General features: G+C 37.3%; 3 protein-coding genes across 5 annotated transcripts; all 3 read left to right on the top strand.

The window, feature by feature from the left end:
- Positions 1-272: 272 nt before the first annotated feature.
- Positions 273-2,495, top strand: LOC104733377 (jacalin-related lectin 45-like). The gene is made up of 6 exons (XM_019233872.2): positions 273-316; positions 470-668; positions 811-912; positions 1,002-1,433; positions 1,512-1,964; positions 2,040-2,495. The coding sequence occupies exons 2-6, from the start codon at positions 480-482 to the stop codon at positions 2,337-2,339; spliced, it is 1,476 nt and encodes a 491-aa protein (XP_019089417.2). The 5' UTR covers positions 273-316; positions 470-479; the 3' UTR covers positions 2,340-2,495.
- A 3,941-nt stretch (positions 2,496-6,436) lies between these two features.
- Positions 6,437-9,145, top strand: LOC147930353 (uncharacterized). Of its 2 annotated transcripts, XM_087477630.1 has the most exons (2): positions 6,437-6,713; positions 6,799-9,145. In XM_087477630.1, exon 2 carries the CDS (start codon positions 6,896-6,898, stop codon positions 7,982-7,984), a length of 1,089 nt encoding a protein of 362 aa, XP_087333756.1. In that variant the 5' UTR covers positions 6,437-6,713; positions 6,799-6,895; the 3' UTR covers positions 7,985-9,145. The 2 variants fall into 2 exon arrangements, with proteins under 2 accessions (XP_087333756.1, XP_087333755.1); XM_087477629.1 differs by having other exon boundaries at positions 6,443-9,145.
- An 8,351-nt stretch (positions 9,146-17,496) lies between these two features.
- Positions 17,497-19,247, top strand: LOC104731234 (protein SRG1-like). 2 transcript variants are annotated; one of them, XM_087477896.1, is made up of 4 exons: positions 17,497-17,636; positions 17,897-18,144; positions 18,235-18,568; positions 18,785-19,247. In XM_087477896.1, the coding sequence occupies exons 2-4, from the start codon at positions 17,912-17,914 to the stop codon at positions 19,025-19,027; spliced, it is 810 nt and encodes a 269-aa protein (XP_087334022.1). In that variant the 5' UTR covers positions 17,497-17,636; positions 17,897-17,911; the 3' UTR covers positions 19,028-19,247. The 2 variants fall into 2 exon arrangements, with proteins under 2 accessions (XP_087334022.1, XP_010448855.2); XM_010450553.3 differs by lacking the exon at positions 17,497-17,636 and having other exon boundaries at positions 17,890-18,144; positions 18,785-19,203.
- The last annotated feature ends 2,089 nt before the right edge of the window (positions 19,248-21,336 follow it).

Below are 21,336 nucleotides of genomic sequence, written 5' to 3'. Positions count from 1 at the left end.
TATGGATCCAACTGTCAAATTTTTAAAAGTTCTTATTAATAAGTAGATGCTACTTAACAGTCTTCTCTTCGTGTTAAGTTTTCTTACATGTTAAAATTAACACATGTTAAAATTAAATGTAATCTATCACTTAGAACTTAGAAGTTATCTTTACCACATAAAAAAACTCAAACAAAGGGTCCATACCAAACAGTCCATACCATACCAAACAGGATCCATACCAAACAGTTTCAAGTAAAGGGTCGTTAAATACACACATAAACCACAACAGCTCATTCATCACTACTCTCACAACAAGAGCTAAGAAATTCTAAAGGTCACAAATCACTCTCTCTAATTTTTACTTTCACCATTCATTTCCTTTTTATTTTATTTTATTAAGTCTCTCATCTATACATTTGTTATATTCTTCTTTACCTTGTTCTTGAGTTTTGCTCCTAATAATAAACACCGTATTTGAATATTTCAGGAAGAAAACAATGACGACAACAGTAATAGATTGCGGTAGCATCAACGGAGACGTATTCGACGATGGTGTTAACGATTGTGTGAGGAAAGTGACTGTCGGACAATGCTCTCAGGGCATCGCTTACATCAAGATTGAGTACGTGAGACATGGAGTAGTCGTGAAAAAAGAACATGGAAAAAAGACAGGAACACAAACACAGGTCTTACTTTTGTAATTCCTATTATTATTCTCTCTCTCTCTCTCTCTTAACGAGATTAAATGATATGCTTTGTTTATAAAATTGCTCTGTTTAAATGATATGCTTTGTTTATAAAAATGCTTTGTTTTGCTCTGTGCTTAAGGCCGACTTTGAAGTTAATCACCCAGACGAATACATCACATCGATTTGGGGAACGGTTAGAGATGATGGGAGTCGTAACAATTGGTTTGCTGGATTAGTGGAGGTTGTTTGTTTGCTCTGTTTTCTGTTCTGCTTATGGTTGTACCATTTTGTAATTGCAATGTTTTTTTTTTTTTTTTTTTTTTTTTTCAGTTAAACCCTAAACTACTTGAAAATTTCACTGTGGATGAAAATTACATTGCTCGGTTTAAGTTTCCGGTGTCGCAGCTTCAGTTCAAGACATCATACGGGAGAACATCTCAGGTGTTTGGTTCGCCCGGTTCGCCTAGCAATGAGTTCGTGATAGACAACAACGGAACGAAACTTGTTGGGCTCCATGGTAGCTTTGGTGACTTTCTCTGCTCTATAGGAGCTCACTTTATTCTCGTTCCTCCTGTTTTTAAGCAACTAGAACTTCATGGTGGGATCCTTGGGGAGAAATGGGACGATGGGGTTTACGACTCTGTGAGGAAAGTGCGTGTTGGAGAAGATGCTGATCGTGTCACCTCCGTTGAATTCGAGTACAGTAATGGATATCAGCGGATAACTCATTCTCACGGCAAAATACGACAAGAACGTAAAGAGGTATATAAATATTGGTTTCTTGAATCCATGTTCTGTTTTTCTATATTCACTACTTATAATGTAACCCTGATTCTGTAGTTTGTGCTGGAATATGAAAATGACGAGTACATAAAGTCCATTGAGGGTTTCTACGATAAAGATGGTTTCATTTCGTCTTTAACCTTCAAAACATCAAGAGATAGAGACTCTGAGGTATTTGGGAAACCGAATGGTACCAAATTCGTCCTCATGGCAAAAGGGTTTGATAAGCTTGTCGGGTTCCGAGGAATGTCTGACGATAATCGTGTTACTGCTCTCGGAGCAAATTTTGCCGTGGTGGTAGCTCCACCAGTGAAGAAACTAGAAGCAAAAGGTGGGAATCCTGGTTGCGAGGAGTGGGATGATGGGATCCACGAAGGTGTTTACAAGATAATAGTATCAAGCGAACACTCAGTTGTGAAGTCGGCCAAGTTCGAGTACGCCGACAGACAGTACCAAACTGTAAATGGAAACGATCACGTGAAGATCATCCCAGGTTATGATATCAAAGAGGTATTTGCTCTATTTCTCGAATTAATTATACCCAATGAACTTTTTAATGTTAATATAGTTTTATGTTTGGTGTAGTTTAAGCTTTTGTTAGGAGATGAATACATCACATCCGTTGAAGGACACTACGGTCAAATACATAACGATGGAATAGCGCGTGAGTTGACTGAACTGATTGGATACAAATACATAACGATGCTTAAGTTCAAGACAAACAAGGGAACATATCAAGTGTTGGGAAACGAAGAAGAAGATTATGAGGGCGAATCGTTCGTGTTGGGGATGGAAGGTCACAAGATTGTTGGGTTCCATGGCATGTCTTCATATGATACTCTTTATCGAATTGGTGCTTACGTCAAGCCAATCGATAGCCCTTAAAAAGTTTTTTATTTATAAATCGCAAAAGCATGTGTGTATGCTTTAGTCTCTCCTTAATTACCTTTTATGTCATCTTCATGGTTGTTGTTGCTAGTATTCTCCTTAATTATGCCTTATGGCTTTTCCATTTGAATAAAGAAGTACTCTATTTTTATATTTACACTAGTTATCTAATTTTCTTCAATAAAGATTAAAGAATGTGTTATACTTATACATATTGTTGTATAAATACTTCAAACAAAACTTAACTTAATTCAACAAAAAAAAAAAATAATAAATGAAACAGAAACACAATGATCTTTCGATTACAAGCATCTAGCATGTAAAGCAAAAGGTGCATTTACCATTACATGCATATTTTGTCACTATCTCGTAAACTCATTCTCTACTAGCGAGATCTACCAATATCACATAGTCTCACATCCACTTGTAAAAGGGTTATTTTTGTGAGTCTTGTAAAAATCAATAATTCACAATGTTGAAACCTTTTTTCACCTAACAAGTTAAAAAAATTCTTGCAAGCTGTATTCAAAACATTAATTTCAGTAAATCCTACTGTTTAGAAGTGAAAACGGAACGGTTACTAAAATTTCACAAATACCAACGATAATTTAACCATGTGAAAACAGAAATTTTATACTTTTGAAGTTCTTTTGAGACGAGAGAGAAAACGACAATCCAAAAAGTCATTCGTCACTTGTACTTTTGAGACGAGAGAGAAAACGACAATCCAAATTAAATTATTATGTCAAATTCGTTATAATAATTTTGACTTCGTACGTACGAGGAATGAATATACTATATATATCCGACTTGTAAAACATGTGATCCACACTATATATAGCTATAGTTTTACACAGATCACTTATTTAAATGGAGACAAAAACAGCGATGATTTTTTTTTTTCCACAAATTGAAATTTTATTCATATAGCCAAATATTTAAATTGTAGCCAAATATTCTTAAACTGTAATTGATATTATATATACTAGGAAAGCGATCCGTGCGTTGCCGCACGGAGAGGTGAAATCCTAAATTGAATTTTAATACTTGTAATTCATTTTAAATTTTTTTTTTTCTCAATCAATTTGATCATTTTCACTTCTTGCTATTGCTTTCTGCTGATTAAAAAACCAAAGGTTCATTTCAATGTTATTATATTTTATGTTGTCACACACAAAAGTGAGCCTTTTTTAGAGTTTGATTTACTATGAACATTACTTTTAACCATATATAAAATTTTATTTATGTTTGTCTCCGACCATATGGTGCTATATATTGGTATCCTTTCTTAATTCGCTATTAGAAATTGTCTTTGTTGTTGATCATTATCAATCAAAATATATATGAGGCTGCTTCTCTCTTGGTTTATTTACTATATCGAGAAAATACTAAATGCCACTTGTCGAAGGAAGGTCGAAGATTGAGATCAGAGTAGATGGCTGGATTGAGTTTCGTTTCCCCTTCACTTTGATACGCGATTTCTCTTTCCATAGATTACTGATTCACAAATCACAATCAATATTCCGATGTTGTAAGCAAGTGGAGTTTGTATACAAATGATTTACTATGAACATTACTTTTAACCATATATAAAATTTCACTTATGCTTGTGGATGTTTTTTTCTCTCACTTTTAGATATGTACAAAACCGAGTTTTATATGACGGACCAATCAAACCTAATTGGTTAGTATAGAGTAACTCACATTCTTCAGCTACAACTTTTAGAGATATATATTTGGCTATAATGCTTTCCACAGTTACATGCATATTGGTCTCACGTTTTCCCTCAAAAGACCCCCTTCTTTCCTCCCTTTTAATGGGTTAATCTTGATTGCCTTATTTCCTACTAACACATTTGATACATGGATTTGTAATATTTGCTTCAAATCACATATTCCTCTTTGGAAAAGAAAAAAAATCCAAGACGTAAAGACTAAGAATGCATATAGACAAAAACTTGTACACTCATCAGCTATTCAATCAAAGTAATTCAATTAAACTAAAAAAGTCAGAAAATTAATAAAATATAGAATATAAGATTTTATGTTGGTCTCTCCCAATCCATCCCATTCCACCGTGTCGACTGCTCACCATCCAGGCTGCATCCCCCTCTATTTGATTTCCCACTTATGTCTATGAATCGGTACCATCATGTTCTTCAATAAACGACAGCAAAAACAAAGTCGATGTGGTGAAACAGGTGATAATAATATCTCACCTTTTGATGTTCTCTTCTTTAGGCTAAACACTAATTTTATAAATTTCTTGCATTTTTTTTTTTTGGCAGATTCCAGATCACTCTAAAAGTGACTGTTATACATTATGTTTTTAAAAAGTTGTATATACAGATTAGAAAGTCATCAAAGACTAAATAAGTTACCTTTAGTAGATCTTTTGTTTCTAACTTGACTTGTCATTTGGTCGTGCTTACGCTTTATAGAATTTGATTTTGTGTTGTCACAAGCTCTCTATTTCCATGCTCATTTGTAATATTTCAATATATTATCAAAATGTTTGATACCCAGAAAGTATAAGAAATTATAATTCAACTAAAATTTTTAAAAACTTTATTTACAAAAAATGCAAACTAACCTGGATCATGAACATCTAATGGAAAAAAAATTAACATTTATACCATGTTTGTTAGAAAAAAATAGGTTAAAATAAAAACATATATAAAATTATAATTATACCATGTTTGTTAAAAAAATTTGGCTTATCCGTAGCTCCAGCATCACTGCATATCATCATGCCTCTCGTATCTTGGTATTGGTTTTTCCAAAAAGTCAAAAAATAAAATCTGCACATTGAGAATCAAAAACATTAGCCATGCAAAAAATATGGCACACGTACTTAATAACATTAGCCATGCAAAACCATAAAAACCGGAAAGGCTAAAAATTTTGAAGAGACTAAAAGTTAACAAAAATAAGATTAATGTATGAACTTAATAGTGTCGACTAACAGTAATAATAATCTAACCGAGAAACACTACAGGTCATTCGCAGCAAAAATATTAAATTACCTTGAATTAGAGATTGATGCTTGAAAGTTAAAAAAATACTTCAATAATACAATTCTTTAGTACTCAGAATTTTTTTTTCGAGACTTGTTTATGTAGTCAAGAAAAGTTTATATATAATAAACAAAGAGGTGTAAGACATAGAGGTGTGAAATGTAAAGGTGTAAAAATTAATAGATGTGAAACATGGAGGTACAACAAAAAGGTGTAACACATAGAGGTGTGAAATTAAAAGGTGTAAAATTTAATGGATGTGATTTTTGAAACCAGGAGGTATAACAAAGAGATGCAAAGACTAAAAGGTGTGATTTAAAATGTGTAAAAATTAATGGATGTGATTTTTGAAACCAGGAGGTACAACAAAGAGATGCAAAGACTAAGATGTGTGATTTAAAAGGTGTAAAATTAATGGATGTGATTTTTGAAACCAGGAGGTACAACAAAGAGATGCAAAGACTAAGATGTGTGATTTAAAAGATGTAAAAATTAATGGATGTGATTTTGGAAACCAGGAGGTACAACAAAGAGATGCAAAGACTAAGATGTGTGATTTAAAAGGTGTAAAAATTAATGGATGTGATTTTTGAAACCAGGAGGTACAACAAAGAGATGCAAAAACTAAGAGGTGTGATTTAAAAGGTGTAAAAAATAATGGATGTGATTTTTGAAACCAAGAGGTACAACAAAGAGATGCAAAGACTAAGAGGTGTGACTTTTAAAAGATGGGGGTGCGACGAAAAGACACGATTAATAATTTTAAACCGTTGGATTAAAACTGTAACTAATCTCATCCGTTGGATTAAAAGTTGACAAAAAAAAAAAGTGAGTTTGCTATTATATATAGATTTATAAATTCTCTCACAATCATTATAAGTTGCTCTGTTTTGCCAATTATTAAATTTTATTTTATCACGTGAAGCTATAGTATAGTAGATTCACACTGTCTATTCTTGCGTTCTTCTATTGGGCCATATTGGGCCTCGTTTGTATTTACTTAGAGTCCATATTATGTATGCTGATTAGGTTAATTGTCAAGGTTGTATATAAGCCGATGATGTATGATCAATAAACGCAAGTAAACTTTTTACAACTCCTATAGGTTTCTTGACATGGTATCAGAGCTAAGATCTCACTTCTTTTGATCTTTTTGCTTTCTTATTTTCTCTGTTTTTTGATCTCTGTTCTGTTCTTCTTTGTTTGACCTTGTTTTGTTAAATTTTCAATTAACAAACATTTTCTTTTGAGATGGCTACGTCATCGGCTTCCACCACCACGTCCGTCTCGTCTCTTACTGATGCTAGACGAAAGACCATCTCTCCCTATGATCTTTCCTCTGGTGACAATCCCGGTATCGTAATTTCTCGACCCTTACTTCGTGGTCCTAACTATGATGCTTGGGCAACCAACTTGCGCTTGGCTCTCTCTGCTCGCAGGAAATTTGGCTTCGCTGACGGATCTATTCCCAACCCGGGAGCTGACTCTGACAATTTTGAAGACTGGATTGCCAACAATGCTTTGGTGGTCTCTTGGATGAAGCTTACCATTGATGAGACTCTCTCAGATTCAATGTCTCATCTTGATGATTCTCATCAACTGTGGAATCATATTCAGAAGCGATATGGTGTGAAGAATGGCCAGCGGGTTCAGCGATTGAAGACCGAACTTGCTATGTGTCGTCAAAAAGGGATTTCTTTGGACACATATTATGGGAAACTCACCAGCTTGTGGAAAAGCTTGGGTGATTATCAAACGGCCAAGACAATGGAAGAGGTTCATAAGGAGCGTGAGGAGGATAAGTTACATCAGTTGTTGATGGGTCTCGATGAGTCGATTTATGCCACTGTCAAATCATCTCTCCTTTCGCGTGTTCTGTTGCCAACGTTGGAGGAGGCCTACAATGTTCTCCAACAGGAAGATGAGTCCAAATTGGCCAGTCAGTTTCATAATGAGCAGACTGATGCGGTCAGTTTTGCTGTTCAGGCTCATTCTCGTTTGTCCTCTGCCTCGCTTGATTACCGTACTCACACCTGCAAACTCTGTGGCAAGGTTGGTCATTTCGACGATAACTGCTTTCGTAAGATTGGTTATCCTCCATGGTGGGTTGATAAGCCACGTAATAAGTCTAGCTCCGGTGGTCGTGTCACTACTTCCGCTCCGGTTCCCGTTGTTCGTGGTCGTGGTCCTCAAGAAGCTTCTCGTGGTTCACAGGCTAATGCTATGGTTGTTACACGTCCTCCTGCTTCCGTGATGCATACTGCTGCCATTACCGATGCAGACAGAGTAGGATTAACTGGTCTTAATGACCATCAATGGAAATCCTTGGTTCAACTCCTTGCTGAACGCCAGTCCGCTACCTCGGATAAACTTAACAGTACGTGGTTTCTTGAATCTTGGATTATTGATACTGGAGCATCTAATCATATGACAGGATCTCTGGATTTCTTGAGTGAGGTTTGTGATATGCCTCCTGTTATGATTAAGCTTCCTGATGGTCGGTTTACTACTTCGACTCGTCAAGGAACTGTTATGATAAATCGCAAGTTTGTCGCCTTAACAAGGCTTTGTATGGCCTTAAACAGGCGCCTAGATGCTGGTTTGCGAAGTTGGGTTCTGCGTTAAAGGAGTATGGGTTTGTTCAAAACATTTCTGATTACTCTTTGTTCACATTTTCTGATGCCTGTCTCCTCGTTGCATGTTCTTGTTTATGTCGATGATTTGATTATCTCCGGCAGCTCGGTTCATGTCATTGACAAGTTTAAATGCTATTTGAGTGATTGCTTTCACATGAAGAATCTAGGCTATCTCCGCTATTTCCTTGGTATCGAGGTTGCCCGTAATTCCACTGGTTTCTACTTGTGTCAGCGGAAATACACTCTTGATCTTCTCACCGAAACTGGTTGCCTCAGTGCTAAGCCTGTTACTTTTCCAATGGAGCAAAACCACAAACTTGCTTTGGCCAAAGGGAAAGATTTTGTTGATGTTACTTGTGGGCAAGTTGATTTATCTTGGTGTTACACGGCCTGAATTATCATATGCCATTCATATTCTCTCACAATTTATGAGCAAGCCGAAGGAAGCACATTGGACAGCAGCTCTTCGAGTGCTCTGTTATTTGAAGCATAGTCCGGGTCAAGGTATTTTTCTCCGCGCGAATACGCCTCTTGTTCTTACTGCTTGGTGCGACTCTGACTACAGCAAATGTCCCGTCGTTCTCTCACTGGTTGGGTCATTCAGCTCGGTGGTTCTCCAATCTCGTGGAAGACTAAGAAACATGATGTCGTCTCGCGTTCGTCGGCCGAAGCGGAATATCGTGCTATGGCCGACACGGTTTCAGAGATTCTCTGGTTGCGTGGACTTTTGCCAGCCTTGGGGATTGATTCCTCGCCTCCCACAGTGTTATTCTCTGATAGTTCCTCTGCGATCAGCTTAGCGAAGAATCCCGTTTATCATGCTCGTACCAAACACATTGAAAATGATTGTCATTTTAATACGTGACGAGGTCTTGCGTGGTGTGATTGTTCTTCATCATGTTCACACACGTCACCAACTTGCAGATATCATGACAAAGGCGTTGGGGAAGAAGGAATTTGAAGCTTTTCTAGTCAAGATGGGTGTTCGAAACCTCCACACTCCATCTTGAGGGGGGATATTAGGCCATATTGGGCCTCGTTTGTATTTACTTAGAGTCCATATTATGTATGTTGATTAGGTTAATTGTCAATGTTGTATATAAGCCGATGATGTATGATCAATAAACGCAAGTAAACCTTTTACAACTCCTATAGGTTTCTTGACATCTTCTAAATTTTTTTCCCACGGATTGGACGAAAATAGTTAGATGTGTATATTCATTGAATCATTGTTGTTGACCGTACAATCATTAATTGATCGATTTTTTTTTTTTTTTCAAATTTGCTAATGGATATTTCTCTAATTGCGTTGGTCCTTCTGGCACTGTAAAGTATAATTTCTATAAATACTAAAGAAGAAGAAACTTCACGGAAACGTCACTCCACTCCACCGAGAATCAATCTCGAGTTGCCAAAAACAAATGATTCGAAGAAAGTGAGGTGACAGTAGACACACACATTCTTTCATATTGTACGCTAATCTTGTGTGTGATATACCAAATTTCTATAATTAGAAATGATCTTTAATTAAACTTATGACTCTACAACAAAGCATAATGAGATTCACATTAGTGGACCTATGCTATTGTACACAAATTATGACGTGGTCTATCAGACTATCATGTATGTCATATGCGACTATGCGTGTATTAAGATTCCAAAAAGTAATATTCTATTACTATCTTCTTATCTTATGATGTCTTGGTCGTTGTTGTTGTTTATACCTCTCTTTAACAATAAAGTGGTACGTCTCTTCTATTTATGTCGACCAAGAACACTCATAATCATATTTATGAATTTTGTAAAACTGAAAAATAACCCTTATCTAAATAACCCTTATCTAAATAACCCTTATCTAATTATAGGTAACTAGTATTGATTAATGTAAGAAAAGATACATAGGTAATTATCATCAAGAAGTAGTAGTTAAAGCCCTCATATCATGTCATCATACAAGTTACAGTAATATTGCAATCAAAGTACAGTAAATAGTCTTTGGTTACATGCACTATAGCCCTTTAGAAACCGGACATGTAGTCCTAGATTAGTTTCCGCCATGTCCTCTTACATTCATTGCAGCTTTTGTTCTTCTAGATGGTTCTGCTCGTGCATGAGAAGGACTTGGATCAGTCGAGAGAAGCAACACCGGTTGCTCCCTGTTTACAAGACCGCATGTAAAAATATCAAAGATATGATTTCTTTGTCCCAGAGGAAGGTGCAACACAAAAGAAGGCGTAATTTGAATACTGCCAAAGGAACCAGACCGACCAGGTAACTGCTTTTGCCTTCTGGCATTTCCATTCCAAGACTGTTCAAAATCAGCCAACTCATCTGCAGAATTTTGCAATTGAAAAAGCAAATGGTATATGTAAGTATCTCTCATCCACAATAGAATCTTTCTGAGGCTTAATGAGAAAGTCTTACTTATACATCACATAGATTTGGGGAGAGATTAGATATGATTACGAATATGGGAGTTGCACCATCACTATCGAGCACCTGGCTGGATTAGAGGAGGTTGTTTGTTTTGTTTGCTCTGTCTTCAATTCTGCTTATGGTTGTACCATTTTGTAATTGCTCTATTTTTCTTGTTTTCAGTTAGATCCAAGGTCTAAGTTTTCGGTGTCGGAGCTTTAGTTCAAGACATCATACAGGAGAACATCTAAGGTGTTTGGTTCTCCCGGTTGGATTAGCAAGCGGTTCAAGTTAAAAGGCAAAAACGGAACGAAACTTGTTGGTAAAGGAAAACTGAACTAGATATGTTCTCTGCAAAGTGAAATAGTCTGAATAACTCGTATTATTGAACTAAGAAATAACAATGGCTTATATAGAAGCCTTACAACGAAAGAGAGAAACTTCAGGAACAACAAACGGAAACAACTCTAACTCAACAACTAAATCACGTCTCCCTAAAACTTCGCTTTGACTTATTCTACTTCAGACTGTGTCAAATCTCCAACAAATTCCTCCCCTTAAACTGAACCTCGCCTGCTTCAGTTTAATTCTCAAATCTTCGAACTCCAAGACACTGTCTAAGCTTCTCAAACTGGTCAAGCTTAATCGGTTAGTCAAGATGTCTGCAACTTGATCATTGGTGCCACAAAAACTCAGCTTCATAACTCCGTCGTTTACCAAGTTACGCAAGTAATGGTACCTCACATCAATGTGTTTTGTTCTTTGATGCATGACTGGATTCTTTGATAGTTTGATCGCTGAGCTGCTATCACACATAATATCCGTGCACCCTTCACTTAACAGACTCAGCTCCTGCAACATTCCTTTCAGCCAAACACAGTGACAAGCTGCATGAGTTGCTGCTACATATTCTGCTTCAGTAGAAGATAAAGTAACGATGTCTTGCTTCCTTGAACTCCAACACACTGCTGTTCCATTCAGTAAGAACACATACCCTGAAGTACTCTTCCGATCGCCAACATCTCGAGCATAATCACTATCTGTGTACCCCACTAGACTCATGGTTGGTGATCTCCCATAGAAAACTCCAAAATCCAAAGTTCCCTTTAAGTACCTTAGTACCCTCTTTGCTATCTGCATATGCTCTTCTTTTGGATTTGCCATGAAACGTGCAATCAAACATACTACAAACATCAAGTCTGGTCGTGTTACCGTAAGATACATCAGAGAACCCACAAGCTGCTTGTAGAATGTTGCATCGGTGTTACTGCTTCCCTCCTTCGTGATGACAGTTCCAGGAACAATTGGATCTCTGACTGAGTTGCAGTTCCACATCTTGAACCTCTCCAAGACTTCTCTTGCATATTTCTTCTGGTTGATGTGTATCCCATTACGGTTTTGATGTACCTCCACTCCAAGAAAGAACTTCATCTTTCCCATGTCAGTCATCTCAAATTCTCTTTGCATTGACGATTTGAATTCAGCACATAGCACTTCATCATTTCCTGTGAATATCAGATCATCAACATAGAGACTTACCACCAGAATTTTGGTTTCTGTTTTCTTGAAAAACAGAGTGTGATCATAGCTGCTTTTCTCAAACCCCTCCTTCTTGAAGTAGCTTTCAATTCGACTGAACCATGCCCTTGGAGCCTGTTTTAACCCATAGAGAGCTTTTCTCAGACGATAAACCTTATCTTCCTCCCCTGCTCTGAGAAACCCTTCAGGCTGCTCTACGTAGACCTCTTCTTTCAATTCTCCGTACAAGAAAGCACTCTTAACATCAAGCTGATAGGCATGCCAACCATGTTGAGCTGCTACTGCCAAGAGACTCCTTATTGTATCCCACCGAGCGACCGGTGCAAACACCTCCGTGTAATCTATTCCAGCAGTTTGAGAGTATCCCTTTGCCACCAGTCGAGCTTTGCACTTCTCCACTTTTCCTTCTTCGTTTAACTTTGTCTTGTAAACCCATTTAACACCAATTACTTTGGCGTGTTGTGGCAGAGGGACCAGCTCCCACGTTTGATTTTTCTCAATGGACTAAATCTCCATTTTCATGGCTTCTCTCCATTTGTCTTCCTTCTCAGCCTCGTAGAAATTCACTGGATCATCACTTGTGACAAAGAAGGCAAAGTTCAGCGAATCCTCCTCTTCACTCACCTCATCACCAGTTACAAAGTCTCGCATCCAACCAGGCTGTTGTCGTGACCTTTTTGATGGATCAGTCTGGTTTTTTGCTCCAGCATCCATAAGCTCTGCTGGTTCTGCATCATCACCATCTTCTACTTCTGCTGGTTCTGCATCGTCACCATCCTCTACCTCATCATCGGTATCTTCTTCTTCAAACATATCATCATCTCCCCAAGCTAATACACACTCCTCCGGTGCACTCACATTCCAGTCCCACTTTGCATCTTCTTCAAATACGACATCTCGGCTGACAATGATTTTCTTGGCTACTGGATCATAGAGGCGATATGCCTTTGATTCATCGCTAACTCCGAGAAGAATGCATTTGTGACTACGATCATCGAGCTTTATCCTCTTCTGCACCGGAATGTGAACATGAGCAACTGACTCAAAAATCCTGAAGTAATCAACCTTCGGTTTGATTCCAGACCACCTTTCTTCAGGGACTTTGTCTTTTACTGCTTTAGTGAGGCTACGATTCAAAACATGTGCCGTCCATCTCACGGCATCTGGCCATAGAGATCGTGGCATCTCCTTCTCTGACAGTAGACAACGAACCATGTTCATGATTGTGCGGTTTCTCCTCTCTGCTACTCCGTTTTGTTGAGGAGTGTAGCCTGCAGTCAACTGTCGTTTTATGCCTTGCTCTCTGCAGAACTTGTTGAAAGCTTCAGAGGTGAACTCTCCTCCCCTGTCTGTACGTAGCCCTCTGATGACATTTTTTGCTTCCTTTTCGATAGAGTTTTTAAAAACTTTGAAAGTGTCGAAGGCTTCTGCTTTCTCTGCAAGAAAGTGGATCCAGGTCTTCCGAGAGAAATCATCAACAAGCACAAAAAGATATCGTTTACCACTGTTTGAGGTTGGAGAGATTGGGCCACATAGATCCGCATGAATCAGCTCCAATTTCTCTATTGCTCTCCACTTGCTTTTCTTTGGAAATTTGTCTCTTTGTTGCTTTCCAATATTGCAGACAGTGCACACGTTTGTTTCCTCTCCGAGAGTTGGTAAACCTTGTACCATCTCCTTCTTTTGCATGACATGAATGGACTTGCTGTTTAGGTGTCCGAATCTTCTATGCCAGAGAGATCCCAAATCTTCATCTTCTACCTTGAGACAGCTTCCTGAGACGGGCTTCTTCATAGCATTCACCAAGAACATCCGGTTCATGGTCATGTGCGTCTCCACAATCAATCCTCTTTGGGAGTGAAAGATCTTACACACACCATTCTTGATCAGAATCGTTAGCTCCTTCTCTTGCAGTTGTCCAACGCTCAACAGATTATTAGTGAGGTTTGGAACATAGTAGACATCGCTTACCACTTGAGTGATTCCTTCTACTTCCATTCTGATTTTTCCTCTCCCCTGGACCATCAACCTTGTTCCATTTCCCAAGCGAACTGAGTGCTTGAAGCTTTCGTCCAACTCCACAAACCATGACTTCTCCCCAGTCATGTGGTTTGAGCATCCAGAATCAAGGAACCACATTCCTTGCTCTTTAGTGTTGCACAAGTCAAAATGTGCCATTAACAGGAGCTCCACTTCTTCATCAAACTCCACATAATTGACACCTTTCTCTGCACTTGCACATTCAAACTGGTAGTGTCCCTGCTTTCCACATCGGAAACAGTTGATAGCGGATCTGTTCACAAATGATCTGCCTCTCCCTCGACCCCTGTTACCACCTCTTCCTCTCTGGGGGTTCCATCGTCCTCTTCCTCTTGCCTCATTTTCGACTTGCAGCACTTGCTCTTCACTTCTCTTCTCGATCACCTTATTCTCATGAATTTGCAGTGAGGCCTGCAATTCATCAACTGACATACGATCGATGTCTTTAGATTCTTCAATGGAACAGACAACGTAGTTGAAGTTGTCTGTGAGACTGCGAAGAATCTTCTCCACAATTTTGACATCTTCAATAACTTCACCACAGTTCTTCATGTCATTCGTTGTTTCCATAACCCTAGCAAAATATCCGGCCACTCCTTCGCCAGATTTCATCTCTAGGATTTCAAAGGTTTTCCTTAACTTTTGAAGCTGTGCACGTTTCACTTTAGCATTTCCTTGATGCTTGGTTTTCATGGACTTCACGGAAACGTCACTCCACTCCACCGAGAATCAATCTCGAGTTGCCAAAAACAAATGATTCGAAGAAAGTGAGGTGATATACCAATTTTCTATAATTAGAAATGATCTTTAATTAAACTTATGACTCTACAACAAAACATAATGAGATTCAAATTAGTGGACCTATGCTTACACAAATTATGACGTGGTCTATCAGACTATCATGTATGTCATATGCGACTATATATGCGTGTATTAAGATTCTAACAAGTAATCTTCTAGCTATTACTATCTTCTTATCTTATGTTGTCTTGGTCGTTGTTGTTGTTTACACCTCTCTTTAACAGTAAAGTGGTACGTCTCTTCTATTTATGTCGATCAAGAACACTCATAACCATATTTATGAATTTTGTAAAACTGAAAAATAACCTTATCTAAATAACCCTTATCTAATTATAGGTAACTAGTACTGATTAATGTAACGAGAAAGTGTTACTTAGACCTTCGTTTAAATTGTGCAAGGTCAGCGTTGTATCAACACGACCATCTGAGTTAAGTTTATGCGCAACTGTGTAGCCCTGTAAGCATAAAATGATTACTTATATCTCAGTGATATTGCAACTTCACTGTTTAGCTCAATTTTTGTCATGGTATATTTCTCAGGTCATGAATTTAGCAAAGAAAGCTCATTTGCTGAATCTGAGCAATGAGCAGGTTTGTTTTCTTAGTTGATCTTTTTGTTGAAAGCTTTGTGATTTGAAAATTTAAAGCCTTCATCCCGTATATAAGTTTTCTCGTTTTTGGATTATAGGGAAGGAAGGAATTGTAACTTATATCTTTGAGTTTTGAAAACTATCGGGACATGTATGTATGCTTGTACTGTTTTGATCAGTAAGCTTCATGTGTCATGGTTTCTGTTTATTGAGGAGCCTACAGCTGAACAACTTAGTATTGCAGACTTTGGAGCTGCTCTTCAAGTTTCTTCCAGATAATAGGTATGTAATCCACTAGTCTGAACATTAAGTTGCTTTCTTTTGTTGGTTATAAGTGTCTTGTTTTCATAGGGTTTTACACCACTTCTTTTTAAGATGAGTAACGTACATGATATGAAGTGAGTTGCAGAGATTGTTTGAGCAGTTTTTGGAAAGTAAAGTCCTGTGGGGAGATGAATTCTGGGCTACAAGAAAGGTTGCTTCTTTTGTGGTTTCCTTCGCTTTTAAAATTTTCTACTTCTTTTGAGAGTTTTGTAGTTATTGACTTTATTTTGGTTGTGAAAGTTACTTGGTAAAGAGTCCATCATCAGAGAGTCGAAACAACAAGTCGGGATCAAGAGCATGATGGTTTCTAGCATCAAACTGTCTACTGATGGGCAGGTAGGTATGGTAGTCTTCCTCTCTATTTAATATGCTCACGTGCATGCTTTTGTAGGAAAGCATACTCTATTGTGTTTAGCTGAAGTACTTCCAATTGTTGTTGTAGATGTGTGAAATTTCAACTGGTTTGCTAACCATTTTCTTCCCACTTTTCCTTTCAGACTAATAGGGCGACATTTATCTAGACCCAGGGGCAGATCTACGTGTTAACTAGGTTGGGCACATGTCCTATACACATTTATAAAAACCGTTTAAGCAGCCCCGTCTCAACAATTTTTTGGTCCCTTGGCATATAAATTTTTTAGACCATTTTCAACATAAAATTTTGTTTTTCTATTTTTTGGACCCCATTCACATAAAGTTTTTTGAAGAAAAAATGTTGTTCATGGCCACCGCCCCTCTCGCCCTAGGTATGAACCGTGCCTGCGTTTAAGCATCAACCTAATAGTGTTAGTTTCTTAGCTCATTTGGAAAGAGTGCCCTATATTATATGGAAGGTTGAGGGTTCGAACCCAACAATATGCAGTTAAAACTCAAATTTTTATACTTTTCTTTGTGTTTTTTCATTAAGCTTTCAGACCTTTTGCTGAGGAGCCGGCTATTCGGAAGATATTCATAAATTATGTTCGGAAGAATCGCAGACTAAGAATCTCAAGATTGTTGAGGCTGCATATAAATGGAAGAAGCGGAGGCTTGCTGCTGTTGCTTTGTAAGATTTAAGATTAAAGGTTATGAGTAAAAAATTCATTCCAATTTCTTTAGCTTGTTTCTAGTTACATATTTAACACTTATTCAAGACTACTTAATTACCTAAAAATAAAATAACTTTTTTGTTATGTTAGAAATATTGTTAAATAAACAGTGATGTTAATTTGGTATCTTATATTGCTTTCAAATAAATCATAATATCCATAATATCATATTATTTATTGTTAATACTGAAATGAAATCTAAAAGTAAATTAAAATTTCCTTAATTTTATCTCTATGTATATTTTGATAAACTTTAATAGATTGAATTTTTATATTAGCTGATTCATATATACAACTAACAAATATGTACACATACCAATTTTCATATAGTCAATAAAAAGTCAAATAGTCAATGCAAATTTAACTTAATTTTTACCAAAAGTAAACAAAAAAATATTAAATATGATCACATGATGACTTTTTTTCTTTGGTAAGGTGATCACATGAGTTGGCGCCTCATATATAAATAAGTCTATATTATACACATACATATAAATGCTCAAATAAAACCAAAAGTAGTTTCCATAAATCAGGCTTTTAGCTTAAAAATCTACATCATTTTTTTTCGTTTCTCCAGAAAACCGCCATGGAAGCCAAAGGAGAAACCTCGTGGAGCTCTATCATAGTTCCTTCTGTTCAAGAGATGGTGGAGGAGAAGATGATCACGACCGTTCCTCCCCAGGTATGTCCGGTATGATTATGAAGACAAAACTGAAGTCCTCGATGATTCTGGTCTCTCAACCGAGATCCCAATCATCGACATGAAGCGGTTGTGTTCTTCGATAGCCGTGGACGCTGAGGTTGAGAAACTCGACTTCGCTTGCAAAGAGTGGGGATTTTCCAGGCAAAGTCTCAAACTTTATACTATTTTACACTATTTTACGATATAATCTATAGTCTCAAGCCTAGTCTCAAGCTTACTAGGCTTGTTCATGCAAGTATGAGAATTAATTATCATCGTTTGATGAATATATCCCTATGAAATCGTTTCTTTGCAAAACAACCCCCTGTTTTTTGTTTTTTACCATGTTAAACCCAAAATGGAGCCTAAAACTTTTTGTTTCAAATTTATCATTTTGGTTACGTCTTTGTAATCATCTACAGCTTGTAAACCATGGGATGGACCCAAGTTTCTTGGAAAAAATCAAGTCAAAAATTCAAGATTTCTTCAACCTTCCCATGGAAGAGAAAAAGAAGCTGTGGCAGCAACCAAAGGAGATGGAAGGGTTTGGACAAGCTTTTGTGGTTTCAGAAGATCAGAAACTCGACTGGGGAGATATGTTCTTCCTTGTAACGCAACCTGTTCAATTCCGCAAGCCTCACTTGTTCCCCAAGCTACCTCTTCCTTTTAGGTTTTGCATTCCATCAAAATGTGTTAAATTTAACATTCTCAAGTAAGTCCAAAAAGTCTCTCCGTTTACATTTTGGTTTATGTTTTTCAGAGATACGCTAGAGATGTATTCCACTCAAGTGGGGAATATAGCTAAGATCTTAATAACGAAAATGGCGGAAGCCCTGCAGATCAAACCAGAGGAGATGGAAGAATTATTTGGTGATGATATGACGCAGACTATGAGGATGAATTACTATCCGCCGTGTCCACAACCTGATAAGGTTACCGGTCTAACTCCCCATTCCGATGCGGCCGGACTCACCATACTTTTGCAGGTCAATGAAGTTGACGGTCTCCAAATCAAGAAAAATGGCAAGTGGGTTTCTGTCAAACCCTTACAGTTACCAAATGCTTTCGTTGTCAATGTTGGAGACATCTTAGAGGTAAGCCATATTAAATGGAGAGATCACATGTCATCAAATATAAACAGACAACTTTTGATGAACTAACCCACGTTTTGTTAATTGATTTGAGTTCAAAGTCTATTTTTCTCGACATACGGACAAACCGTGACCAAACAAGACTATCGCTTTTGTTCCACCATGGCATGTGTAATTGTAAATATTTTAATGATCAATTAATGAGTGATGGTAATGCAGATCATAACGAACGGAACGTACCGAAGCATCGAGCATCGGGGAATGGTGAACTCGGAGAAAGAGCGACTGTCCATTGCAACATTCCATAATACGGGACTGGATAAAGAAATTGGTCCAGCGAGAAGCCTTGTTCAAAGGCAAGAGGCAGCAAGGTTTAGAAGCCTGAAAACTACAGACTACATGAAAGGATTGTTCTCCCGTGAACTCAAAGGAAAATCTTATCTTGATGCTTTGAGAATCTAGTGACCCGCGCGATATCTTGTTCGCCAAGAAACTCTGTTTACTCAAACTAGTCATTGTCGTGTGTACACCTACCCTAGTACCTTGTTTTACCCTTCTCTTCTTTTTTGGTTTTATGTTAAGTAAGTTTCTTCCTTCTATCTTATGGATTCATATCTGTTAAAAGACAAAATCACTAATCTTCACTGTTCAGTACTTATGTGTAATACATAAGCTTGTGCGTCATTGTCAGTGCCGGCTAAACCATAGGGGCAAGCAGTGTGACCACCCGGGATACATAGATTAAGTGGGACATAAGTATAAGACAAAATGGCACCAAAACAAAAAAAATGTAAGCTAAATGGACGCAAAAAAAAAATTATAAACTAAAAAGGGGAAAAAAATAATATGAACCAAAGATACCAAAGGGACATTTTTTTAAATTTGCCCAGAAACATCTAATATGTTTAAGCCGGTGCTGGTCATCATCCACATGCAAACATAACAAACAGTAATACCAGTTAAATGGAGCCTTCACTTCTGTCGGTCATCGTCCGCGCTGCTGTTCTTTTTTCTTTTTCTTTTACATAATATTTAATTTCCTGTTTGTCCAAAATATATATATATATATATATTTAATTTCCTCTGTTCCTTCTTATTAATCTAATTTTTAGAAGAAACAAAATTGTTGCAAACAAAAAAAAAAATACAAGTTTTAGGTTTTCTATGTGTTTTAAATAAGTAAATGATAACTTGTAAATTTCAAAAAAAAAATATAACTGAATATTATTTAAATTTGTGAAAAGTTGTTAATCACAAAATAATGATATATATATATATATATTCAACTTTTAATATATGTTCTTAATATGTGTAAAAATCTTAGAAGTTGGATTAATTAGTAAAAGAGAGAGTAGTAAATACTAATTGTTCATGACATAGAGAAGGAAACGCATCCAGTGTTAATTTAAGGCAGGGAAGTTGAAATAAGTTTTAACATAACTTAAAGTGTGAATATAAAATTCATTTGTAATTATAAGACAATATAATATTATGAACTATAGAAAAAAGAATTTCGAGTAAAAATATGAACAAATAACCAAAGGTCCAAAGGTATTAGTCAAACTAACAAATACCAATTATTGACTTAAACTATATATATATCATTATCGATCATTTCCATTGATAATGTCCATATATAACGTCCCTCGATCACGACCAACTTTTGGGTCATGTATCTTTTTTCAAGATTATCGGGAAAATTCCCAAAAAAAACATGGGTGATTGGCAATGTGGCACACTTTTGTAAGAAAGTTGTGCAAATGGCACACTTCTTGTTCATAGGGCACTTTAAGTTTGTGAGATTACTGTCATATCCCGTAACTAGATAATGGAATCGTAACCAGGTTGTATAACGACATCGTTTTTGCGTTGTATGACTTATTTTTTTTGACTGAATTATTGGGTTCGGTTTTTTTTATTTTGACCACGAAGTAAAAGAGAATTATCTTCGTTCGTCACTCACTTAACCTAGATCCGCCGCCGTCGATCTCTGTGGAAATCCTTTAGTTCGCCGCCGTTCTTTGGAAATCATTTCTTCTTCCCGTGCAACATTTCGTATGTGAACGTTAATCTATTTCGATGATAGGTAATCGCCGTATAACTAGTTTTTTCAGACCGCCTTCAATTGAAAAACCTTCTTCACCAACCGGAAATATTGTATAAACGGCGGAGAAGAGTAATTCCGAGTGGGATATTCGGCTTCCACAACGTTTATTTGCCACCGACCGCTACCCTGATGCGAGGCTTAACATCTACTCGAAGCCCGAGATTCTCAATGTAATCCGCGATGTGCTTAAAGGGACACCTGAGATGGAGCGGATTTTGGATTCACCGTTGGGATCCTTGTTTAGTTTTCGGGTTGCCGAGTGTCCAATATCTTGCAAGTTACTGCACGCTCTACTATGCAGACAGGTACTATCCAAACAGAAGTATGAATTGTGGACAGTGTTCGGTGGACAGCCACTTAGATTTTCTTTGGTTGAGTTTGGTGTTGTTACTGGTTTGGATTGCCGTGAGTTCCCTGAAGAGTACGACCCAGAGTACGACCTTGTTCCTGAACCTGAGGAGAAAGGTTTCTGGGATGAGTTGATTGGAGAAGATCGGAAGACGACATTGGCGGATGTTATTAAAGTCTTTGAAGACCCATTAGTCAAAGATGGTAACAAGAAACTTCGGCTAGCACTGCTTATTATTGTTGATGGTGTCCTAATAGCCAAAACTCAAACTCATCGTCCGACTTTCAAGTATGTGGAGATGCTTGAAGACGTAGA

Source organism: Camelina sativa, chromosome 12, assembly GCF_030686135.1.
Source record: "Camelina sativa cultivar CO46 ecotype springtype chromosome 12, ASM3068613v1".
Taxonomy (NCBI): domain Eukaryota; kingdom Viridiplantae; phylum Streptophyta; class Magnoliopsida; order Brassicales; family Brassicaceae; genus Camelina; species Camelina sativa.
The sequence above is the reverse complement of the archived record's forward strand: the minus strand, read 5'-3'. Positions and strand labels throughout refer to the sequence as shown.

Bases quoted from the DNA above. Each gene is read 5' to 3' on its own strand.
- LOC104733377 (XM_019233872.2), top strand. From the start codon at position 480: ATGACGACAACAGTAATAGATTGCGGTAGCATCAACGGAGACGTATTC. The intron at 669-810 runs GTCTTACTTTTG...TCTGTGCTTAAG, and splicing joins AGACAGGAACACAAACACAG to GCCGACTTTGAAGTTAATCA. The intron at 913-1,001 runs GTTGTTTGTTTG...TTTTTTTTTCAG, and splicing joins GGTTTGCTGGATTAGTGGAG to TTAAACCCTAAACTACTTGA.
- LOC104731234 (XM_087477896.1), top strand. From the start codon at position 17,912: ATGGACCCAAGTTTCTTGGAAAAAATCAAGTCAAAAATTCAAGATTTC. The intron at 18,145-18,234 runs GTTTTGCATTCC...TATGTTTTTCAG, and splicing joins AAGCTACCTCTTCCTTTTAG to AGATACGCTAGAGATGTATT. The intron at 18,569-18,784 runs GTAAGCCATATT...ATGGTAATGCAG, and splicing joins ATGTTGGAGACATCTTAGAG to ATCATAACGAACGGAACGTA.
- LOC147930353 (XM_087477629.1), top strand. From the start codon at position 6,611: ATGGCTACGTCATCGGCTTCCACCACCACGTCCGTCTCGTCTCTTACT.